Source organism: Capra hircus, chromosome 13 (assembly GCF_001704415.2).
Source record: "Capra hircus breed San Clemente chromosome 13, ASM170441v1, whole genome shotgun sequence".
Lineage (NCBI taxonomy): Eukaryota > Metazoa > Chordata > Mammalia > Artiodactyla > Bovidae > Capra > Capra hircus.
In genome coordinates, this window is record NC_030820.1 from 21723793 (window position 1) to 21744851 (window position 21059).

General features: G+C 41.9%; 1 protein-coding gene across 1 annotated transcript in view; it reads right to left on the reverse strand.

The window, feature by feature from the left end:
- NEBL (nebulette) overlaps window positions 1-21059 on the reverse strand; it is a 383839-nt gene that overhangs the window by 241434 nt on the left and 121346 nt on the right. The window contains exon 3 of the mRNA XM_018057076.1: window positions 1224-1308. Coding sequence (XP_017912565.1) covers window positions 1224-1308 — 85 coding nt within the window. The remainder of the gene's footprint in view (window positions 1-1223; window positions 1309-21059) is intronic.

Below are 21059 nucleotides of genomic sequence, written 5' to 3' on the forward strand. Positions count from 1 at the left end.
CCAACAGTAAACTGTACTCTGAGTTTTTTTCCCATTAATTAAGTGGACTGAGAAGTGGTCCCAAGTCCCCCCAAAAAGAGGGTGAAGGGAACTACGATCTCCCCTGTGATCAGATAAACCTGCATGAACGTAAATTAGATCCACTGCCACTGAGAGCTGACTACTCTCATTACAAACAGCTACAACTGACATTTTCAAAAAGTGTTAGCTAGACCCCCTTCCTCCGTCACAAATTCTTCTCTTCCCCCTTTTCACATCGAGGATTCTCAGGGACCATGGTAATAATCATCGGCCTCCACAGTCATATCATCTTTTGTTAACTTTCCAAAATGCTTTCACGCCTAACTACTCATCTGACACCTGCAGCCACCCTCAAGACAGGTAGGTAAGATCAGATAGACTGTCTCACTTTACACAACCACAAAGAATGAGAGTGGCTGGCCCAAGGTCACAACCAATCAACAGCGGAAGGGGGCGCCTCAAGGTAGGCTTCCCTCCCCGCTCCTCAGTGTTACTCTACCTCGATGCTGACCGGAGGGCTCTCATGTTAGCCACCGAGCATCGTCCTACACCATGGAGGCAAGAAAATTTCGCTGAGTGAAAGTGCCCTCAGTTTCTCAAGAAGTGATTGCGTGTCCCTGAAGAAAACACTGTCATTCGAATCCCTAGTCTTCACTGATGTGTTTCTCCATATTGGAGGCACATTTCCATCCAAAATGGTTGACTGGGAGCCAATCGTGGTGTTCTAATCTTTGTTCATGCTGTCAGAGTGACATATGAAAGAAATATGAATAAAGTGACAGGATGAAAACAAAGCTAGTGGCTGGTGTGAGATACACAGACAGGGTGTTAGCCCCACACTCTCTGCAACTGGGTCAAGTTAACACCTCTTTTTCCCCTACATATGCAGTGTGGAAAAGCTATTTATAAAATGTTTTTAAATATTTAGGACCAAATAAATCAATATTGTTGGAAAACACTGCCTCTGACCAGAACTCATTTACTTGCCCAAGTCCCATGTGGATAACAGAACCAAGAATATCAGGGTGATCCCAGACCAGGAATGAAACAGACGTTGGGCACTTGCTCCCGGAATGCCCGCCCAGGCTCGCTTTCAGTCTTCACACTGGCTGGTGACCCGGTGTGAAGAGTCCAACAACGGAACAGTGGTCTTATGAATAATGTTAAGAATCAGTAGCAAAAACAGGCTTTTCAGAAATTACCTGACTCTGCAATTCACTTTGCTGCTTCAGGCGAAGGTTTTCAGGTGTATCTGCCACCGTGGTGAAGGACTGCTTTGGGTAGTGTCTGTGGAGACATTTTTTTAAAGAATATAATTAAAATATTATGACAGCAAACAATGTTTTTACCCCAGTCATTTTATTCTGCCTTCTGTCACAATGGCAGAGGTGTCTCTCCTCTTAGGTAAGGTCCTGTCTATCATGGATCCCAAGCCCTCCTCTGTTCTCAGGACCCTCTGTGACCCACTTATCCCCACTGTCTCCCAGAATTTCACCCTAGGCTTCTCTATGAGCTTCTTCCCGTCAGCACCCGAGCACGCACAAGGCTTTCCTGACTCCATCTTCCCTCCACCCACACTACTCGAGCGTGAGGTTCCAGAGTCCATTCTTTCCCTTCTGCCGAACTTCCTGACAAAGAGGCCTCAACTCACTGTCTCTGCTCGTCTCTTCCAACTCTCTCATCAGCGCTATGCATCCCAGTTGCTGTCTTCAGACACTGCTCTGGTTAAGGTCACAACGGCTTCCGGCGGCATAGAGGATCCCACAGACACGTCTTGGTCTTCCTCTTGCTTAGCCTCTCCTGATTTGAATTGTCCTCTTCCACTGGTGTCTCTGTCCCCCCACACTCCTGGCCTGGCCCACTCCTGGCCCTTCTAGCTGTTCCTTCTCTGTCTCTTGGGACTCCTCTCTGCTCATCCTCCTTCACGGTTCTTTTCTTCTCTTAGTGATCTCCAGGGTGATCTAATTTGTTCTCACAGCTCTGGGTACCCCTGATATCATGCCAATCACTCCCAAATCTACAACTCTAGCCCAGCTTTCTCTCCTGTATTTCAGACCCACTGGCATTTCCACTTGTGTACAGCCCATGCTTACCACAAACTCAGTCTGATAACCAACAGTCCATCACCCCACTACAGTCCCAAAATGAATTCCTTCCCCTGCGTTCTCTCTTTCACCCATTAGTCTCCAGCTGTCTACACCAGAAACCTGGGAGTAACCTTGACTCTTCACACATCTAATTAATCCATTGCCAACTCTATTGATTCCATCTCCTAAATATGTCTTGATTCTATTTACAGCTCTCTGTCTTCACTGAATCTTTCTTTGAAGTCCACATTTATCTTTTAGGTAACTACCATGCTTGCCAGTCTTGCCCTTCTAATCCAATTCCCCAGAGCAAACTTTCCAAAATGCCAACCTGATCATCTGACTCCTCTGAATAAAACCTTCCCAATGCTTCCCACGGATCAGAGAAAATAGTCCAGCCTCCCGTCCACCAAGGCGTCCATGGTCAGCCTTCTGCAAACTTCTCACTCACACGCCACGCTCTGGCCGTGGAGCTCACCCTCCTCTTTCCTGCCTCTACCCCGACATGGTTCTCCCTGGCCAGGAACACCCCACTTCTTGGTTAACTCCTCTTTATCTCTGAGTTCTCGCCTTAGATTACACTTCCTTGAAGAAGCCTTCTGGTCTCACAAATGTGTCCTGGAATGTACTTTTCATCCCATTATAATTTTTTTCATATTCATTTCTATGTTCCTATTGACATAACTCTGTCTCACAGTACAAGGAAAGTCCTGCAGCAGCAAGACAGGCTATCTTTCCCTTGTCAGAGCACACTCCACATCTGTCAGAGTCTGTCTCGGCATGAATATGATTTCAATAAATATTTGTAGAAAGAAGAGACAGGAGGGAAGGAAGGAGAGAGGAAGGGAGGGAGGGAGGAGGGTAAGAGAGAGAGGGTCAAGCTATAAGACCATACCGCATGGTAGGCTACAGAACAGCTTCACTGCACTACATCATATACGATGGCGTGTATGCAAGCACACAGGCCCTCCTGGGGGTGAAGTGAGGGCGTCTTCTCCCATGTGTGGCTAAGTGAGTGCCTCCACTCCCTACGCCCAGCTGGCACGGAGGGTACATCTGGCTCCTGTGACTCCATCACCAGAGAAGCTGAGGTGCTCAGAGCCATCCCGCAAAGAGCTCCCATCCTTCCACTTCCTTCTCCGTGGACTTCTTGGTAATGCCCACCCTCCATCTCTTCCTGCAGCTTCCCAAAAGTCCTCTAAGCCTCACTATTTCACCATAATTTCCTTGCTTTTTAGAGCAGATACAAACCTAATTTAAATTTGTTCACGATAACTCAGGGTCATCTAAATAGACATGATCAGACCGTGATACAAAACAGTAGTGCTTTCAAAGTTTACAAAGGTCAGGATGGCCTAAATGCCACGAGATCGCTTTTACGCCTGTTGACTGGCAAGAGAGTATTTCTCATACACAGAAGTCAGCCTTCCATGGTCCTCTACCTTTCTGGTTTCCTTCTTCTAACCCAGACTAAGAAGTAGAGAGCAGTCAAGTTTAATGAAATGTTGGTAAAACTAGAGTTACTGATTCAAGTGAGGAAGCTGTTTGATAAGGCAAGGTCTCCCCTCCTTATCATGAAGTCATAGACTTGGTATCAGCCACATGGGGGGCTACTACAAGGATTTTTTAATTTATTGAAGTACAGTTGACTTACAATACTATATTACTTTCAAGTGTACAACATAGTGATTCTTTATTTTGATAGATTACTTGGGAGCAACTGTGCTCCAGACAGGTGAAGCTCAACAGACAACTTCAAGGTGGGTGTTTCAGACCATTTGCAACTCTATCTTGGAAAGCTAAACTAAACTGGACTTTAACATGTAGCCACTATGTATGTACTGCTATACGTTAAAGCTAAAATAACAACTTGGCATATTTCCTTTTTCAAAATACATTCTGCAAAATAAAGTTTCACAGAGATTTTCAGTACTTTCATAATGTTTAATTCAAAAAGTGTATGTATGTATTTTAATGATTTTTGAAACTGTAATTAAAATCTACTCTCAAATGTGTTACAGAAAGTTTAACCAGTTGAAACTGTATTGTACTTGCAGGTCAACTCAGTTTAGGGGAAGATTTGGAGGGGACAATTTTCGCCTGCCATTTATGTTTAATTAAAAATTATGTTTTAAACACAAAATAACTATTAAACAGAATTTTTAAGGAAACATAATTTTAAAACTAAACAGAATTTTTATTGAACAGCATCCTAGTATGGAAAAATGAACTGGCAGTGGTGGGGGGTTCAATTTGGCATTTGGTCCATACTAGGCAAAAATGTCTACTTGGATACTCACAAAACATCATTTGTCACACTTATCTCTCAATTTTAAAGTAACCATTTCAAGAAAATAATCTATTCTTACCCTTTGACTTTATAATGGAAAAAGTGATAGCTCTGAACTTATACCTGAATGTAAATAAAATACCACTTTAATATGTTTGAAATCAGCAACCCAAACTAAGTTCTATTTGAAACAAGGTTTTACACCTTTGAAAAGAAAACAAACTGAAAAGCTTCTACTGTTTTTCTTTATTTTTTTTAAAGAGGACATACTCTGCTCACCTGATAGCTAAAACAACACATTTACTGATACACAGTACAATTATATTGAGGACTATAAACAGATTGCAATGCTTTGCATTTTTTCCATTATCTTCCTAATCCTAAAATTTAATGATTTTGTAATTACGGGTAATATAACTTTCTCTAAAGATGCATTACAAGAAGAAACTAACCAAATTTTTGATATAGAAGAAAAATTCAATCTAGTATTAATAGCCAAAATATAAAAAATGCTGAAGAAACATGGAATTCATATCTGAAACTACTAGGAATCATGAGTAGTATAACAGATTAAAACCTAAGACTTTGGGGACCAAAGTTATCTTCAGAGCTAGCAAAATTCAAGTGAGTATGGTCATGGGGGGAAATGCCTGACAAGCAAAAGACAGTGGAGTGGTCTCATGAGTTGGAACCATGAGACACAGACATAATAAATATAATTACAGAGAAGGCTGCACACACTGTTTATATTAAAAATAATAATTACAACATCTAGAGAACCTTAATTAATTTTGCCAAACTGGACACATCTGAAAACCCTGGATTTCTCAACGTCATATAGCAATGTCCATCTAAACTAATCTGGTGATATTCTGTTCTGAAATCATAGTCTTAACTTGCACTCACCCAACACCTCACTCCCAAAAGAAAAACAGACCCAGAAAAAAAAAAATGAGGGCTGAACGATCCCTCACGGGATCACAGGAACAGAAAAGCAAAGCATTTTAAAGCTAACTGATGGATATAGTTAATTCTAGTTCTTCCCAAATAGTGCATTTAAATGAGACAAAATAACTGTCTCAAAAAAAAAGCTTCAGGAAAGATCATTTCTTCACTAGGCTTAGAGAAAGAATGATATTTTTCTCCTTGTCTATATTAGGGATCAGAACATGGGGCAGAGGCATGGGAGCATGAAAAATGAATGTTCAAAGGTAATAAGTAAAAAAAGTAAAAGGAAAAAAATTACAAAAGATGGAGTGGGTGAATTGGTACATTAATAAATTTTCTGGATAATAATATATAATCATGGAAATATGAGAAATAACACATATTTCTCATATGTGTTATGAGCTGGTGGAAAGATCTGAAGAATATCATAAAATGTTTAAGCACCATAAATAGAAGCCTCTTAGCTGAAGTATGCAGGAATTGGACAAAGTGTATGTGTCAAGATGAGGCTGACAGCTGCAACAAATCCATGCTTCCATGAAATGCTACATTAAAAATAAATAAAAAGAGAAAGAATCAAGATAATAACAGAAGACTATAACTGAAATGGCAAAGTTAGGTCACAAAAACAAGACTTCTGAATTTTTTCATCTCTGTGAGATTTGGTTGATAATATAGGAAAATTATATGCAAACAGGAGACCAGAGCTGGGCAGAGTGAGGAAAACAGCGTAATAAGCAAACGGCAGCCTCCACGGGGGCTTCCCTGATAGCTCAGCAAGTGAAGAACCCACCTGCCATACAGGAGACCCAGGAGACGTATGTTCGATCTCTGGGTCAGGAAGATCCCCTGGAGGAGGAAACGGCAACCCACGCCAGTATTCTTGCCTGGGGAATCCCATGGACAGAGGCGCCTGGCGGGCTACAGTCCACGGGGTCACAGAGAGTTGAACACGACTGAAACAACTTAGCAGCACAACCTCCATGGAGACAGTAATCAGACAGAACACTATCAAGAACCCAGAACCTCTCGCTTTTTACCCAGAGCCCATGGTTCATGAGAGCGCTGGAGCCAAGCAGCCTGGGTTTGGACCTGGCTTTTTCACCCACTGCGCCTTTGGGTAGGTTTCTTGATCTCTCTGGCTTCAAGTTCCTCATCTGTAAAATTAACACAAGGATAGCGCTTCCTAGGCTTGTTGCAAAATGAACACCTGTAGAGCATTTCAGTGTCTGGCTCAGAGAAGGCACTCAGTTAATAACAAAACATATTGTCGTTACTATTACTTCTACTATCACTTTCTCGTTGCTTTATTGCAAAGCAACTTAACCTGTGTGTCTCACTGCCTTCATCTATGTAACAACGATAAAACACCCCAAGCTCTTTCATGAGCTTCTTGCTAGAAATACATGAAACGGAAAGCTTCTATAAATATGAATTATGAGTAAACCACTTAGATATATAAAGCTAAGATCATCGTGAATTTATTTACCGTAAATTCTGTAGTAATGGTTCTTAATCACTGTCCCTGGAGGACAGGTGGCAACAGGCAACGTCTGGAGACATTTTTGGTGCCACAGCTGGGGAGATGGTGAGGAGGCACATGCTCACAGGCATCTGGCAAGGAGAGGCCAGGGAGACTGCTAAACACCCTACAATGCACAGGACAGCCCCCCACTCCAAAATGTCAGAGTGTTGACACTGGGAAACTCTACATAATAAATACAAATTTCTAACATTATAGGAGGCCACTAATAAGACTGCTAGCTGTTTCCAGCCAATCTCTGATTTTTTTTTTAAATTTTCATCTGCCTGGCAAAGTCAAATGGCCTGCCATCTCCCCCTAAACCTGTCCACAATCTGGGTCAGTCCCTCCTCCTCACCAGCACTCAAGCCTACCCACCCTCTCCAGTTTTTTGTTTCCTTGAACACTGTCAGCTCTACTCAAACTAGGAAATCTAAGAACAGAGCTCAGGTGTCAAAAGCATTTGTTATTATATCATTATTTCATGAAGGCCCCTGAGCAGAAGAGTAAATACAGCAGGCCCCAATGCTATTTATGAAAGGCCAGCTTTCAAGGTCACCCCTCGGCTGGTGTGTAAGAACTTGGATTCCATGGAGGGAGTGGGAGGGGGGCGTTCCAGGAGGGGGGCATTCCCACCACCACTAGCTGATAAGAGTGGAGTTCTGTGCCTAAGCTGTTTGCACAGACAATATGGTGAAGCAGAATCCTCGCTTTCCTTCTGGGAGTCTGGAGTTTGGGTACATGCCAGACAGAAGTGCCTATGTAAACAGCCCGCAGGTGAAAACTCTGGGAGTGAAGTCTCTAACGAGCTTCAGCTGGTTGGCAACATTTGACACAGAGGGGGACTCAGAGAGGCCCCAGTTAACTTTCTGGGAGAAAACTCTAGAAGCCTCTGCTCAGTTTCCTCAGGACTCTGCCCCATGCGGCTTTTCCCTTTGCTGCTTCTGTATCTTTTCATTATAATAAATTACAGTCATGAAGCCTGGGAGACCCCCTAGAGAATCATCAAACCTAGGCGTGATCTTGGGGACCTCAGGCCCTCTTCTGCTCAACAACACTCATGAAAGAGGAAGGGTATTCACATTTTTAATACATCATCTGCTTTAAGAAAAGGCAACTTCATCTCTAAGAACATTCATTTCTAATATTTATATACTATTTATTTTTGGCTGTGCTGGCTCTTCACCGCTGCACAGGCTTCTCTCTAGCTGTGGCCAGCAGGAGCTGCTCTCTAGTTGCAATGCACAGGCTTCTCGTTGCAGTGCCTTTTCTTATTGCGGAGGACAGACTCTAGGGCACGCAGTCTTCAGCAGCTGTGCAGCACTTGGGTTCATTAGTTTCAGCTCCCAGGCTCCAAAGCACAGGCTCAATAGTTGCGGCACACAGGCTTAGGTGCTCCACAGCAAGTGGGATCTTCCTGGATCGGGGATTGAACCCCTGTCTCCTGCATTGGTAAGCAGATTCTTTACCACTGAGCCACCAGGAAAACCTTCTTAACAACATTTAAAAGGCAGAAGGTCTGACCTCACATTATTAAATTGGCTCTTCAATTTGACCTTTCTGAGTTAGGTGAGGGCCTGATGACTTTTCTCTGGACCATTTTTTTATGCTCTGAATTTAACCAAGGAGGTAATTTTATCCAAAGGTCAAGATCTGAACTGTACTGGATAGTGGAGAGATGACAGAAGGTTTGTACATAATTTTAAATATTTCTTCCAACTATGAACAACTCCATTTTGTAGCAATAGTAACTGTTCCACATCACTCAAAATCATCTTGAAAGAATGAAAAATAAAACATTTAAAAATAATCAGGCCCACCACCAGGGTTCTCTATGAAGTGACTTGCAAAGGATATGCTTCAGCAAGAAAGAAAATAATTCCAGAAGGATAAGCTAAAATGCAAAAACGGAATGGTGAGCAAATAAAACGCTACATGCAGGCACCATGCACATGCATATGAACACATACACCCACATACACACACACAGTATGAAGCAAGACAAAGCAAAAGCACCTGACAGAAAGACAAGAGGGCAGTATGAGAGTAAAGCATTCGGAGGTCCTCTGTTCTTCAGGAGAAAGGTTAAGACGTTACTGAATTTTAAACTGTGTGTAAACATATGTGATAAAACCCTAAGGGTAACCACAAAGATATAATGCACATAAATTCAAATCCTATAACAGAGAAAAATCAAAATTTTTTAAAGTGCCAAAACTCTTAACAATAAAATTAAAACCGGAAAGAGAACAGAAAGGAAAAAAGCAGCACAGAATAAATAGCAGCGTAGAAAATAAAAAGCATAAAGAGAATAAAAGCAAATATAGCAAATAAAAGCAAAAGAGAATAAAAAAGCAGCATAGAAATTTAACAGTTGGGAGAAACAATTCAATACTCACAAAACTGTAAATGGGTTACACCTGCTGGCAAAACAATCGATATACAGTCATATTTTTAAACTTCACTACAAAAATAGCAATCTCAAAATGAGACAAAATATACTTTAAAAATAAAGGCATTATTAAGAATAGAGATACTACATAGTGATAAAGACAATTCACCAAAAAAGCATCGTCTTAAATGTAAAGTTTTAAAAAAATGTGTGTGTGTGTGTGTACATCTAAATGGAAGAGAGAAAGGGAGAGAGAGAGACTGTGTGCAGATGCAAAATTGATGACACGGAAAACTGGCATATTCACCAATATAGTCAGAGATTTCTACACCCCTCTCCCATTCATTGCTAGGTCAAGCAGGCAGACACAAAATGAGTAACTCTATTAAATATGTGAAATATGAAATATGTGACAATAACACTATTAAAGTCTCCACACAGGGCTGGTATTCAACCTAACAACCAGTAAGTACATCGTGGGCACCCAAGAATCAAAAGGGGTCTCAGAGCTGGCCCAGCCATGAACCACTGGCAGGACTCACCAGTGTGAACCGAGGATCACCAGTCTGCCTCTAATGCAGGAAAAAGTAGGAGGCCAATGTGTCCCATAAGGAATGCAGCAGAATCATAAAAAGCAAGGAAAAAACTGTCTCAGCTATAATATCAACTCTTCATACGTGGATCCTGCCCTATAGGATACAGCTTCCCTGAGGATGCCTGCTTTGGAGCCCAGATGTAGTGAGAAGAGGAAACAGCATGAAACTGGGGTGGATGAGAGGGAAGAGGAAGAAGGAAAGAGAGAAAGACTGTAACCTAGCCTGGGATCTGCCATCACACACTAAACACGAGAAACGACTGCTAACACTGCAATGACCTCCAGGAAGACAAGGCATGGAGCAGGGGGCCCAGGAGCCACGTGTTCTGCACAGAAAGGTTTCCAGAGCAAAGGAGCAACAGAGACAAATGCAGCTTGAGGACACTTGAGCCATGCACAGCTTTGAAGACCGGATCAAACCAGACCTACTCATGAAGGGATGAGGCCTCAGGAAGGGTGAGATGCAGCTACTCGGACAAAGATAGGAACTGGTGCATTTACAGCCACATTGTGCTGTGTTCCCCCCAGACTAAAATGTTAACAGATTTGTTTAGGGACAATCTCCTCCATTGCCTAAAAAGTCTGAACTGAAGCCAGCTCCAAATTGCCAAGGGCCTTCCCGTGTAAGTGCTTTTGCTGTCTGAGCACGCTCTGCCAGACACATCAGGGGGTTTCTCCCATCATTTTCTTTCCCACCTAGAGCCCCAATCTCAGAAGCCTGAATACCCAAAGCCACTCACTGGATTTGTTTTCTTTTTTTTTGGGCCACTCCGCACATAATGCAGGACCTTGGTTCCCTGACCAGGGAGCGAACTAGTACTCTCTGCAGTAGAAGCATGGAGTCTTAACCAGTGGACCACCAGGTAAGTCCCCTGGGTTTGGTTCTTCAAGGGCAAAGCATGTAGAGTCTCACATGCTTAGTCTCCATTTTTATTTCTTTCTCCAAAAGAAAATCTTAAAACTTTATTGTAAGGATTTTGTTAAGGAGCAGTCATGGAAAATGACACATTGTGTAAAAGAAGACAAAAACCTGGAAGTCTTTTTCCCTTGAATAAAAGTTCTTGGAAATTCCATAATTATTAATAAGTTGTAAAAATAATTCTATTTTGATTATCTTTTCAGATGTAGAAAATTAACACATTACTGACGGGGGAATTTTTGTATAAGCAAACACCTGTGGCCATAATACTGCTACTGCTGCTAAGTCACTTCAGTCGTGTCTGACTCTGTGTGACCCCATAGACGGCAGCCCACCAGGCTCCCCCATCCCTGAGATTCTCCAGGCAAGAACACTGGACTGGGTTGCCATTTCCTTCTCCAGTGCATGAAAGTGAAAAGTGAAAGGGAAGTCACTCAGTCATATTCGACTCTTAGCAACCCCATGGACTGCAGCCTGCCAGGCTCCTCCGTCCATGGGATTTTCCAGGCAAGAGTACTGGAGTGGGGTGCCACTGCCTTCTCCGGCCATAATACATCTCTGGATGATAACATGAGTAAAAACAATTCTACAGTATTTTTTACTAATATTCCAGTTTGAGTGCTGCCAGGGAAACTAAAATCTAATGGATAGAGGCATTTTAAGATAGTACCATTTTTACATGTTGGGGTCAATCTGGACATTTCCTACCTAATAACACCCCTTAAGTATAAATTTGTTAGTGTATGATGAATGCTATTCAACATAAGCTAAAGACATATTCAAGTTTAAATGCTTCTTTCATTCTCTTGCTATGTCACTGATGTGATGTCTATTCATGGATTTCTCTCCATAGCCATCATCTCGTTCTTAATTCTACCACTAATCTTCTTCCCTGTAGCACCTCCATAAACAACTCACAAATGATGCCACTGGTTGCAAAACATCAAATTTATGATTTAAAAAAAAGATGGTGAATTAGAGCAAGTAAATGGGGAATGCTCTTCAGAAAGTAGGCTTACAAGAGCCGCTGGTAGATCACATAAAAGCGAAAAATGGATTATGATAATGCAGGCCTCCCGTACATGACATACAAGCCCAGCTGAAAGGAGATGCAGAAAGCAAACCCGTGGCTCTCTAAAGGGCAGTCAATAACCTAACGATTTACCAAATTCTCTTTCTGGCTGGAAGGGTCAAAAACCTGCCACCCTCTGATTTACTTCCTTAGCGGGACTCCATTGTAACCTCCATCGTGTGTTTACAAAAGAAGGCAGGATCAAAGAGATTACACAGTAAACCAAGCACACTATGAAATGCTTATCAGCTATTGGAACATGTCACCTAGATTTTGAATTACTGTGTAAAAGGTAAGAAATTAACACACACACTCTCACACACACACACACACACCCCTAGATGCTGTTGAGAAAAATACAAGCTGGTGGAGAAGAGTCTGTGCCTATGCTGTTGCCAATATTGACGGTGGGAATGCACAAACAGGGGCGCACGTGTGGCTGGGCAGCTCTGTGATTTGCGCTCAGGAACGCTGAAAGGCCCTGGTGACCAGAGCCAAGAGGAACACATGCAGAACTGGGACTCAAGTATCTGAGGCATTACCGCAGTCTGAAAGATATTAAAAACACCAGTGTGGGAAGGAGAAGGTGGGACGAATTGGGAGATTAGGACCGACACATATACACAACCATGTGTAAAACAGATAGCCGGTGGGAAGCTGCTGTAAACACAGGGAGCTCAGATCAGTGCCCTGTGACGACCTAGAGGGATAGGATGGCGTGTGGGGGTGGGAGGAAGGCTCAAGAGGGAGAGGATATATGTAAACATACAGCTGAGTCACACTGTTGTACAGCAGAAACACATTGTAAAGCAATTATCCTCCAATTAAAAATCAATAAAATAAAAAACATTGATATTTAAAACAAAGTTCATAGAAAAACAGAACATTAAAAACACAAGAAAGATCACATTATCTTCCATTGCTAAAAATAATAATAAATATAATTCCTATGATAAATGCTCTGTATCCATAAAAATAATTACTTAAAGCCTAAAGATGGGGGGAAGCATAAAATAATTCCATATTTTGGAAATATCTATGCAAACCTAAAAATGTAATATTATATCCAGTTGTGAATTTTTTGATAAAAATAGTTATAGTCACAGAAAAATTATGGCAAAAAAATCAAATAAATTGTGGGAAACTAAGAAGATGAAAAAGAGCCACCACTGGGGTGTAGACTTCACCTGCACGTTACCCCCCGCAGGCTCAAGGCAGACATCACCAATTCACATCGCTCTTCCTGAAGGGAAGTCTAACCACAAAACAGATCAACTCTTCTTGAAACGTACTTTTTTATGGCTATTGATTATATAATTAAACGAAAACACGATAGGTCATTACATTGCCACTGTGTTCAGTGCCATGGATGAAGAGAAAGATGTGCAGCTTTAACCCTTTTCCATCACAGGTTAATGGTACAGGGGAAAAAAGAGAGGGTTTGTGAAAGGTCTGGATGAAGTGCTGTATTTTTAAAGAAATATAGTTATTACCTTCCATATATTTGACTCAAGTGGCAAGCCAAGCACTTCCCACACAAAGTCCAGTGGAAATATTTTTGAAATGTACCTAAATACAAGTATAATAAATATCCATACATACAGAGAGAGAGAATATCAGTTGTTTAAAAACACAGAATATAGAGAAGAAAGATTAAAGACAGCTAAGGTGATGGTCAACAGAACAGTCAGAACTGTCGACCACATATAAGGGGGCTCCGGAACTGTCACCAGGGGCAACACTGTATTAGAAGAACCAGACGACTCCTCAGGCTATTTCTTTCCCTTCTCCATTTACTTCCCATTCGGAGGAGAGGTAATCACCCTGGAAGGGGAGGTAATCACCAGTAGACACTCGGCCTATCTCTAAATAAAGTGAGTGATCAGCTTGTGGACAAATCCTGTCTTGAGGTCTGAAACAAGGAGAACAGGCCTTGATGTGGACACTAGGTTGGTGAGTTAAATACGCTAAAGCAGTTAATCCAGTCCTCCTTGCCTTAGCTTGTTTGTTTTTGTCTTGTTTGTTTATTCCAAAAACTGAGGGATTCTCCATCTTAGCTGGTCCTATCTGGTCACCTTAAGGATGCTGGCCTGTTGACTCCACTGGCAGCTCACAGCACTTGGAGAAGGCCACTGTCAGCATTCACACTCTAGGCAAAGATCTGCTAGGGAAGCAACCATCCCGACTACGGTGGAGATATACCGACACCATACCGAAATCAATCCTGAATACTCATGGAGGGACTGATGCCAAGGCTGAAGCTCCAATACTTTGGCCACCTGATGCGAAGAGCTGACTCATTGGAAAAGACCCTGATGCTGGGAAAGATTGAGGGCAGGAGGAGAAGGGGGAACAGAGGATGAGATGGTTGGATGGCATCACCTACTCAATGGACATGAGTTTGAGCAAGCTCCAGGAGATGGTGAAGGACAGGGAAGCCTGGCGTGCTGCAGTCCAGGGGGTCACAGAGAGTCGGACAAGACTTGGTGATTGAACAACAACAACAGCACCCTTCAGCCTCCTCCTCGATCATAAAAATAGACAGCATCAAACCCCAACTGGGTAAGATAATCCAACAGTAAGAAAGAAAAGAACAAAGATGTAAATGTGAGAGAGACAGTGTGTGTGTGAACAGAAGAGAACCCAGCAAGCCCTGAAGGAAACACAGTTTACGCATGAGAACTCTGAAAATCATTCAAGAGGCTATAATATCATAGTACACTGAATATTACAACATAATCAAGCTATATCAACAAATAACAAATTATTAAGGAAAAAAGAGAAACCAAAAACACCATAGAGCTAGCAGAAAATCAACAAATGAAAATATACTCATTGAAATTAGTGACTCACATTGGCCAGGGATGAAGGGACTGAGTTGGCTACAAAGGGGCAATCAGAGAGAATTCTGAAGTGATCTTCAGCTCTAAAGGAAAACTAGGTGCTCAGCAGCACTTAGCAAAAGAAAACTCTAACATGCCCTAGTGAGATTTCAGAATTCTAAAAATAAAGAAAATCTGCAGAAATCCTTGGGGGGAGAAGGGGAAGTCTGCCTACCAAGTTATAATATCACCAGTTTTATGAGCAAAAGTACGGCTTTGAAATCTTGAAGGTAAACAGTTTTATCAATATAGACTTGGTGGCTCAGAGAGTAAAAAATCTGCCTCCGAGGCAGGAGACCTAGGTTTGATCCCTGGGTTGGGAAGATCCACTGGAGGAGGGCATGGCAACCCACTCCAGTATTCTTGCCTGGAGAATCCCCATCGACAGAGGAGCCTGGCAGGCTACAGTCCATGGGGTCGCAAAGAGTCAAACACGACTGAGCAACTTTCACTTCACTCACCCAAGCTATGAGACAAAAATAGGACATTTTCCGTGAAGCCAACTCAAGTTTGCAACCAACACACTTTGTTTTTCAAATATTAAAACGGGACATTTTTCACGATAACAATAAAATTTGAATGTGAATGTGAAAGTCGCTCAGTCATGTCTGACTCTTTGCAGCCCCATGGATTGTATAGTTCATGGAATTCTCCAGGCCAGAATACTGGAGTGGGTAGCCTTTCCCGTCTCCAGGGGATCTTCCCAAACCAGGAATCGAACCCAGGTCTCCGGTATTACAGATGGATTCTTTACCAGCTGAGCCACAAGGGAAGCCCAACAATAAAATGTAAGATATACCAAATTCAATGGCAGCTAAAAATGTGTTTTTTAAAACCCTGACTAGAGCTCGCAGTAAACAATGCATCTTGCCCCACAACCCAGTATACACACAGGTGTATATAAGACGGAAGTGTCCAAACAATACAACGTCCATCCTGTCTGATGATCTCTAACATTTTCTACTTTGTTCTAGCATATTCCGTTAGCCTTTTTTGTTTAATGCTGGTCTCAGCCCACAAAATCAATATCCTGGCCCAGGAATGGGTCCAATCCACAGCTTGAAAAACACAGAACTTGAAGAAGCAAGCAAGAAAAAATAAGTTAAAAATCACTAAAAAAAATAAAGTGAGGATCCACTCAACCTTAAGGTGTGGGGTACTCTGGTGACTGGCAGGATTTAAAGGCACAGAATGACATGGTCGGAGAGGACTCCTGAAATGCCAACTGATTTTTTTTTCTCCCAGTATTTTCCCTTCCATCTCCCCAAACTCTTGCTCACTCTGATTTGTTTCAGAGTTCACAGTCTCACTGGCAGATGACAGGAAGAAAGCAGAAAGGGCCGGCTAGTCTCTGCTTTTGTATTTCCTGGTTTCTGAGACAATTAAGGAGATGATGCTAGGTGGCCCTTGAGGGGGAAAATAATCACAGAGAGAAGAGCGCCCTTAAGAGAACATCAGGGCTTCCCTGGCGGCTCAGCGGTAAAGAACCTGCCGGCTGATGCAGGAGACACGGTTCAATCCCTGATCTGGGAGGATCCCACATGCCGGGGAGCAACTAAGACGGTGCCACACTACTCTAGAGCCCGTGAGCCGTCGACTTCTGAGGCCACTGCCGCAGCTCCTGAAGCCCACGCACCCGAGAGCCTGTGCTCAGCAAGGAGAAGCCACTACAAACAGAAGCCCCTGCGCCACGGCCAGAGCAGCTCCCGCTTGCTGCACCTAAAGAGAAAACCCAGCAGCAGCGAAGACCCGACACGGCAGCCATAAACAGAGAGAGTTCATTCAGATGGCGAGGGGCAGGGAATAAAGGGAACAGAGAGGGAGCTACGCACCTAGGCCCGGCTCAGAGCCCCAAGTCCAGGCAGAAAGGGCCACAGGCAGCCCTGAGAGGCCGTGGCCTCTGGAGTCGGGGGGCCACAGTGGCCCAGACAGGACACAGCGCCACGGGAACCAAGAAGGCTGATGACAAAGGAACACGAGACATCTCGGGGGTGACCTGTGCGAGCCTGGCCTTGAGAACCGGCTCAAAGGACCACTAAGGTCCTGGCAGCAACCTCCCAGTAATTTAGCCACAACCGCAGGGAAAGGGGGATGAAATCTTACATTTATTTAACACTGGGTTTTCATTACCCTACCAGAGTGAGGACTTGAATAGAAATTAAGTCATTATAGGAAATTAAAGTTACATTTCTGGTACATTTTACTTCTGGACTGGGACTTACTTATATTTCCTTCTTACTGAACCGAACCACAAATATATCTATTCTCTCGGCAAGATTATTTATAAAACCTAACTTTCAGTGTTGTTTTATACGAGATCATTTTGCAGGATCAATCTATAAACAAAGCACAGAAAACTTACTTATAATTATTGCATAAATTTTAATATTAAAAAGTTTTTAATTGCTAAAAATGGTAAATATCAATCAATAAACACTAAAACTTTTCCTCAATAATTTTGAAGAATTTAAAGGGATCCTGAGTCCAGAAATATTGAGAACCATTGGTTCAAACTACTGTTAGTGAAATTTTGTCACTTTAAGTCATAAACATTCTAATCAACAAAACTATTTACTGGACTGAAGTAAAAGTTATCCATTAAAGAATTCTGGGTGTTTTTTTTTTTTTTTTTTTTTTTTTTGCCATGCCATGGGGCATGTGGGATCTTAGTTCCCAACCAGAGATCAAATTTTCACCCCTGGCATTGGAAGTGCAGGGTCTTAACCACTGGACTGCCAGGGAAGTCCGCGAATTCTGGTTTTAGACCAATTTTTGCTTGCCCATGAAATCCAGAAAGTTCAGACAAGAAAAACAGTTTGAATGATTTACTCAACTTAAAAAAAAAACTTTAATGACTTTCATCTGAATTTACAGATTCTAAATTAGTGATGTTCAACTTAATATAATGGTGCTTATTAATTATTTGAAAATACTTCAATTAGTTCAGTTCAGTCACTCAGTCATGTCTCAATCTTTACAATGCCATAGACTGCAGTACACCAGGCCTCCCTATCCATCACCAACTCCCAAGCTTGCTCAAACCCATGTCCATCAAGTCAGTGATGCCATCCAACCATCTCATCCTCTGTCATCCCCTTCTCCTCCTGCCTTCAATCTTTCCCAGCATCAGGGTCTTTTCCAATGAGTCAGTTCTTCGCATCAGGTGGCAAAAGTATTGGAGCTTCAGCATCAGTCCTTCCAATGAATTTTCAGGACTGATTTCCTTTAGAATTGACTAGTTTGATCTCCTTGCAGTCCAAGGGACTCTCAAGAGTCTTCTCCAACACCACAGTTCAAAAGTATCAATTCTTTGCTGCTCAGCTTTCTTTATAGTCCAACATCCATACATGACTACTAGAAAAACCATAGCTTTGACTAGACAGACCTTTGTTGGCAAAGTAATGTCTCTACTTTTTAATATACTGTCAAGGTTTGTCATAGCCTTTCTTCCAAAGAGCAAGCATCTTTTAATTTCACGGTGGTAGTCTCTGTCTGCCCAAGACAGAGATTTTCTTTGGAGCTCAAGAAAATAAAGTCTCTCACTGTTTCCATTGTTTCCCCATCTATTGCCATAAAGTGATGGGACTGCATGCCATGATCTTAGTTTTTTGAATGTTGAGTTTCAAGCCAGCTTTTTCACTCTCCTTTTTCACTTTCATCAGGAGGCTTTTTAGTCCCTCTTTGTTTTCTGCCATAAGGGTGGTATCATCTGCATACATTAGGTTAATGATATTTCTCCCAGCAATCTTGATTCCAACTTGCACTTCATCCAGCCCAGCATTTCGCATGATGTACTCTGCATGTAAGTTAAATAAGCAGGGTAACAATATACAGCCTTGATGTACTCCATTCTCGATTTGGAACCAGTCTTGTTCCACGTCCAGTTCTAACTGTTGCTTCTTGACCTGCATACAGATTTCTCAGGAGGCAGGTCAGATGGTCTGGTATTCCCATCTCTTCCAGAATTTTCCACAGTTTGTTGTGATCCACATAGTCAAAGGCTTTGGCATAGTCAATAAAGCAAAAGTAAATATTTCTCTGGAATTCTCTTGCTTTTTCTATGATTCAACAGATGTTGGGAATGTGATCTCTGGTTCCTCTGCCTTTTCTACATCCAGCTTGAACATCTGGAAGTTCCCAGTTCATGTACTGTTGAAGCCTGGCTTGGAGAATTTTGAGCATTATTTTGCTAGCATGTGAGATGACTGCAATTGTGTGATAGTTTGAACATTCTTTGGCATTACCTTTCTTTGGGATTGGAATGAAAACGGACCTTTTCCAGTCCTGTGGCCACTGCTGAGTTTTCCAAATTTGCTGGCATATTGAGTGCAGCACTTTCACAGCATCATCTTTCAGGGTTTTAAATAGCTCAACTGGAATTCCATCACCTCTGCTAGCTTTGTTCGTAGTGATGCCTCCTAATCCCAACTTGACTTCACACTCCAGGATGTCTGGCTCTAGGTGAGTGATCGCACCATCATGGTTATCTAGGTCATGAAGATCTTTTTTGTACAGTTCTTCTATGTATTCTTTTGCCACCTTTTCTTAATATCTTCTGCTTCTGTTAAGTCTGCACGGTGTCTCTCCCTTATTGTGCCCATCGTTGCATGATATGTTCCCTTGGTGTCTCTAATTTTCTTGAAGAGATCTCTAGTCTTTCCTGTTCTATTGTTTTCCTCCGTTTCTTTGCATTGATCACTGAGGAAGGCTTTCTTGTCTCTCCTTGCTATTCTTTCGCAATCTGCATTCAGATGGGTATATCTTTCCTTTTCTCCTTTGCCTTTCGCTTCTCTTCTTTTCTCAGCTATTTGTAAGGCCTCCTCAGACAACCATTTTGCCTTTTTGCATCCCTTTCTCTTGGGAATGGTCTTGATCACTTCTTCCTGTACAATGTCATGAAACTCTATCCATAGTTCTTCAGGCATTCTGTCTATCAGATCTAAACCCTGAATCTGTTTGTCACTTCCACTGCATAATCGTAAGGGATTTGATTTAGGTCATACCTGAATGACCTAAATGGTTCTCCCTACTTTCTTCAGTTTAAGTATGAATTTGGCAATAAGGAGTTCATGATCTGAGCCACAGCAGCCCCCAGTCTTGTTTTTGCTGACTGTATAGAGCTCCCGGAGAAGCTCTGACCAGGAGCTGACTGTATAAAGCTTCAGTATTTTCAACGGTTAATATTAAATGATTTAGACGTTAATTATCTTATTGAGGATTTGATCTTTAAATAACTGATTTTTTCTCTTACTTCATACCTCAAAGCCCCCACTGCAGCCTCTACATTCACTTATCTTTTCTGGACTCTAAATAACTTGCTAGCTTCATTCTAGCGCTACAGATGCTTCCTCTATCAAAAGCTTATAAAGATGCTCTGGCATCAATACCACAATAGCACTGTGCAGACAGAATAAAGACAATGCCATCCTTTCCATTAAAACTGATGGAAAATCCAGACTACATGGGAAAAGCTATGGAAAAAAAAGAATTTTTTATTTAGAGAAATTGCTTATGCTGACAACAAAAAATTAAATTTTAATAAGTTATACTAATTAAGTTTATGGCCCCTTATTACCCCTTATTATCTTCAGCCTGTGCATAAATTATTTAGTTGACCCTGAACAACATAAGTTTGAACTGTTCAGGCTGACTCATACATATATTTTTTCAAAAAATATATTGAAAAGTTTTTGAAGATTAGTGACAATTTGAAAAAACTCAGAGATGAACTACATAGTCTGGGAATATTAAAAAATTAAAAGTTAGGTATATCATGAATGTATAAAATATATGTAGATATTGATCTATCCTTCAGTTCAGTGCAGTTCAGTCACTCAGTTGTGTTCGACTCTTTGCGACCCCATGGACTGCAGCACACCAGGCCTCCCTGTCCATCACCAACTCCAGAGTTTACCCAAACTCATGTCCATTGAGTCAGTGATACCATCCAACCATCTCATCCTGTCATCCCCTTCTCCTGCCTTCAATCTTTCCCAGCATCAGGGTCTTTTCAAATGAGTCCGTTCTTTGCATCAGGTGGCCGAAGTATTGGAGTCTCAGCTTCAACATCAGTCTTTCCAATGAACACTCAGGACTGATCTCCTTAGAATGGACTGGCTGGATCTCCATGCAGTCAAGGGACTCTCAAGAGTCTTCTCCAACACCACAGTTCAAAAGCATCAATTCTTCAGTGCTCAGCTTTCTTTATAATCCAACTCTCACAACCATACATGACTACTGGAAAAACCATAGCCTTGACTAGACAGACCTTTGTTGGCAAAGTAATGTCTCTGCTTTTTAATATGCTGTCTAGGTTGATCTATCCTTAGAT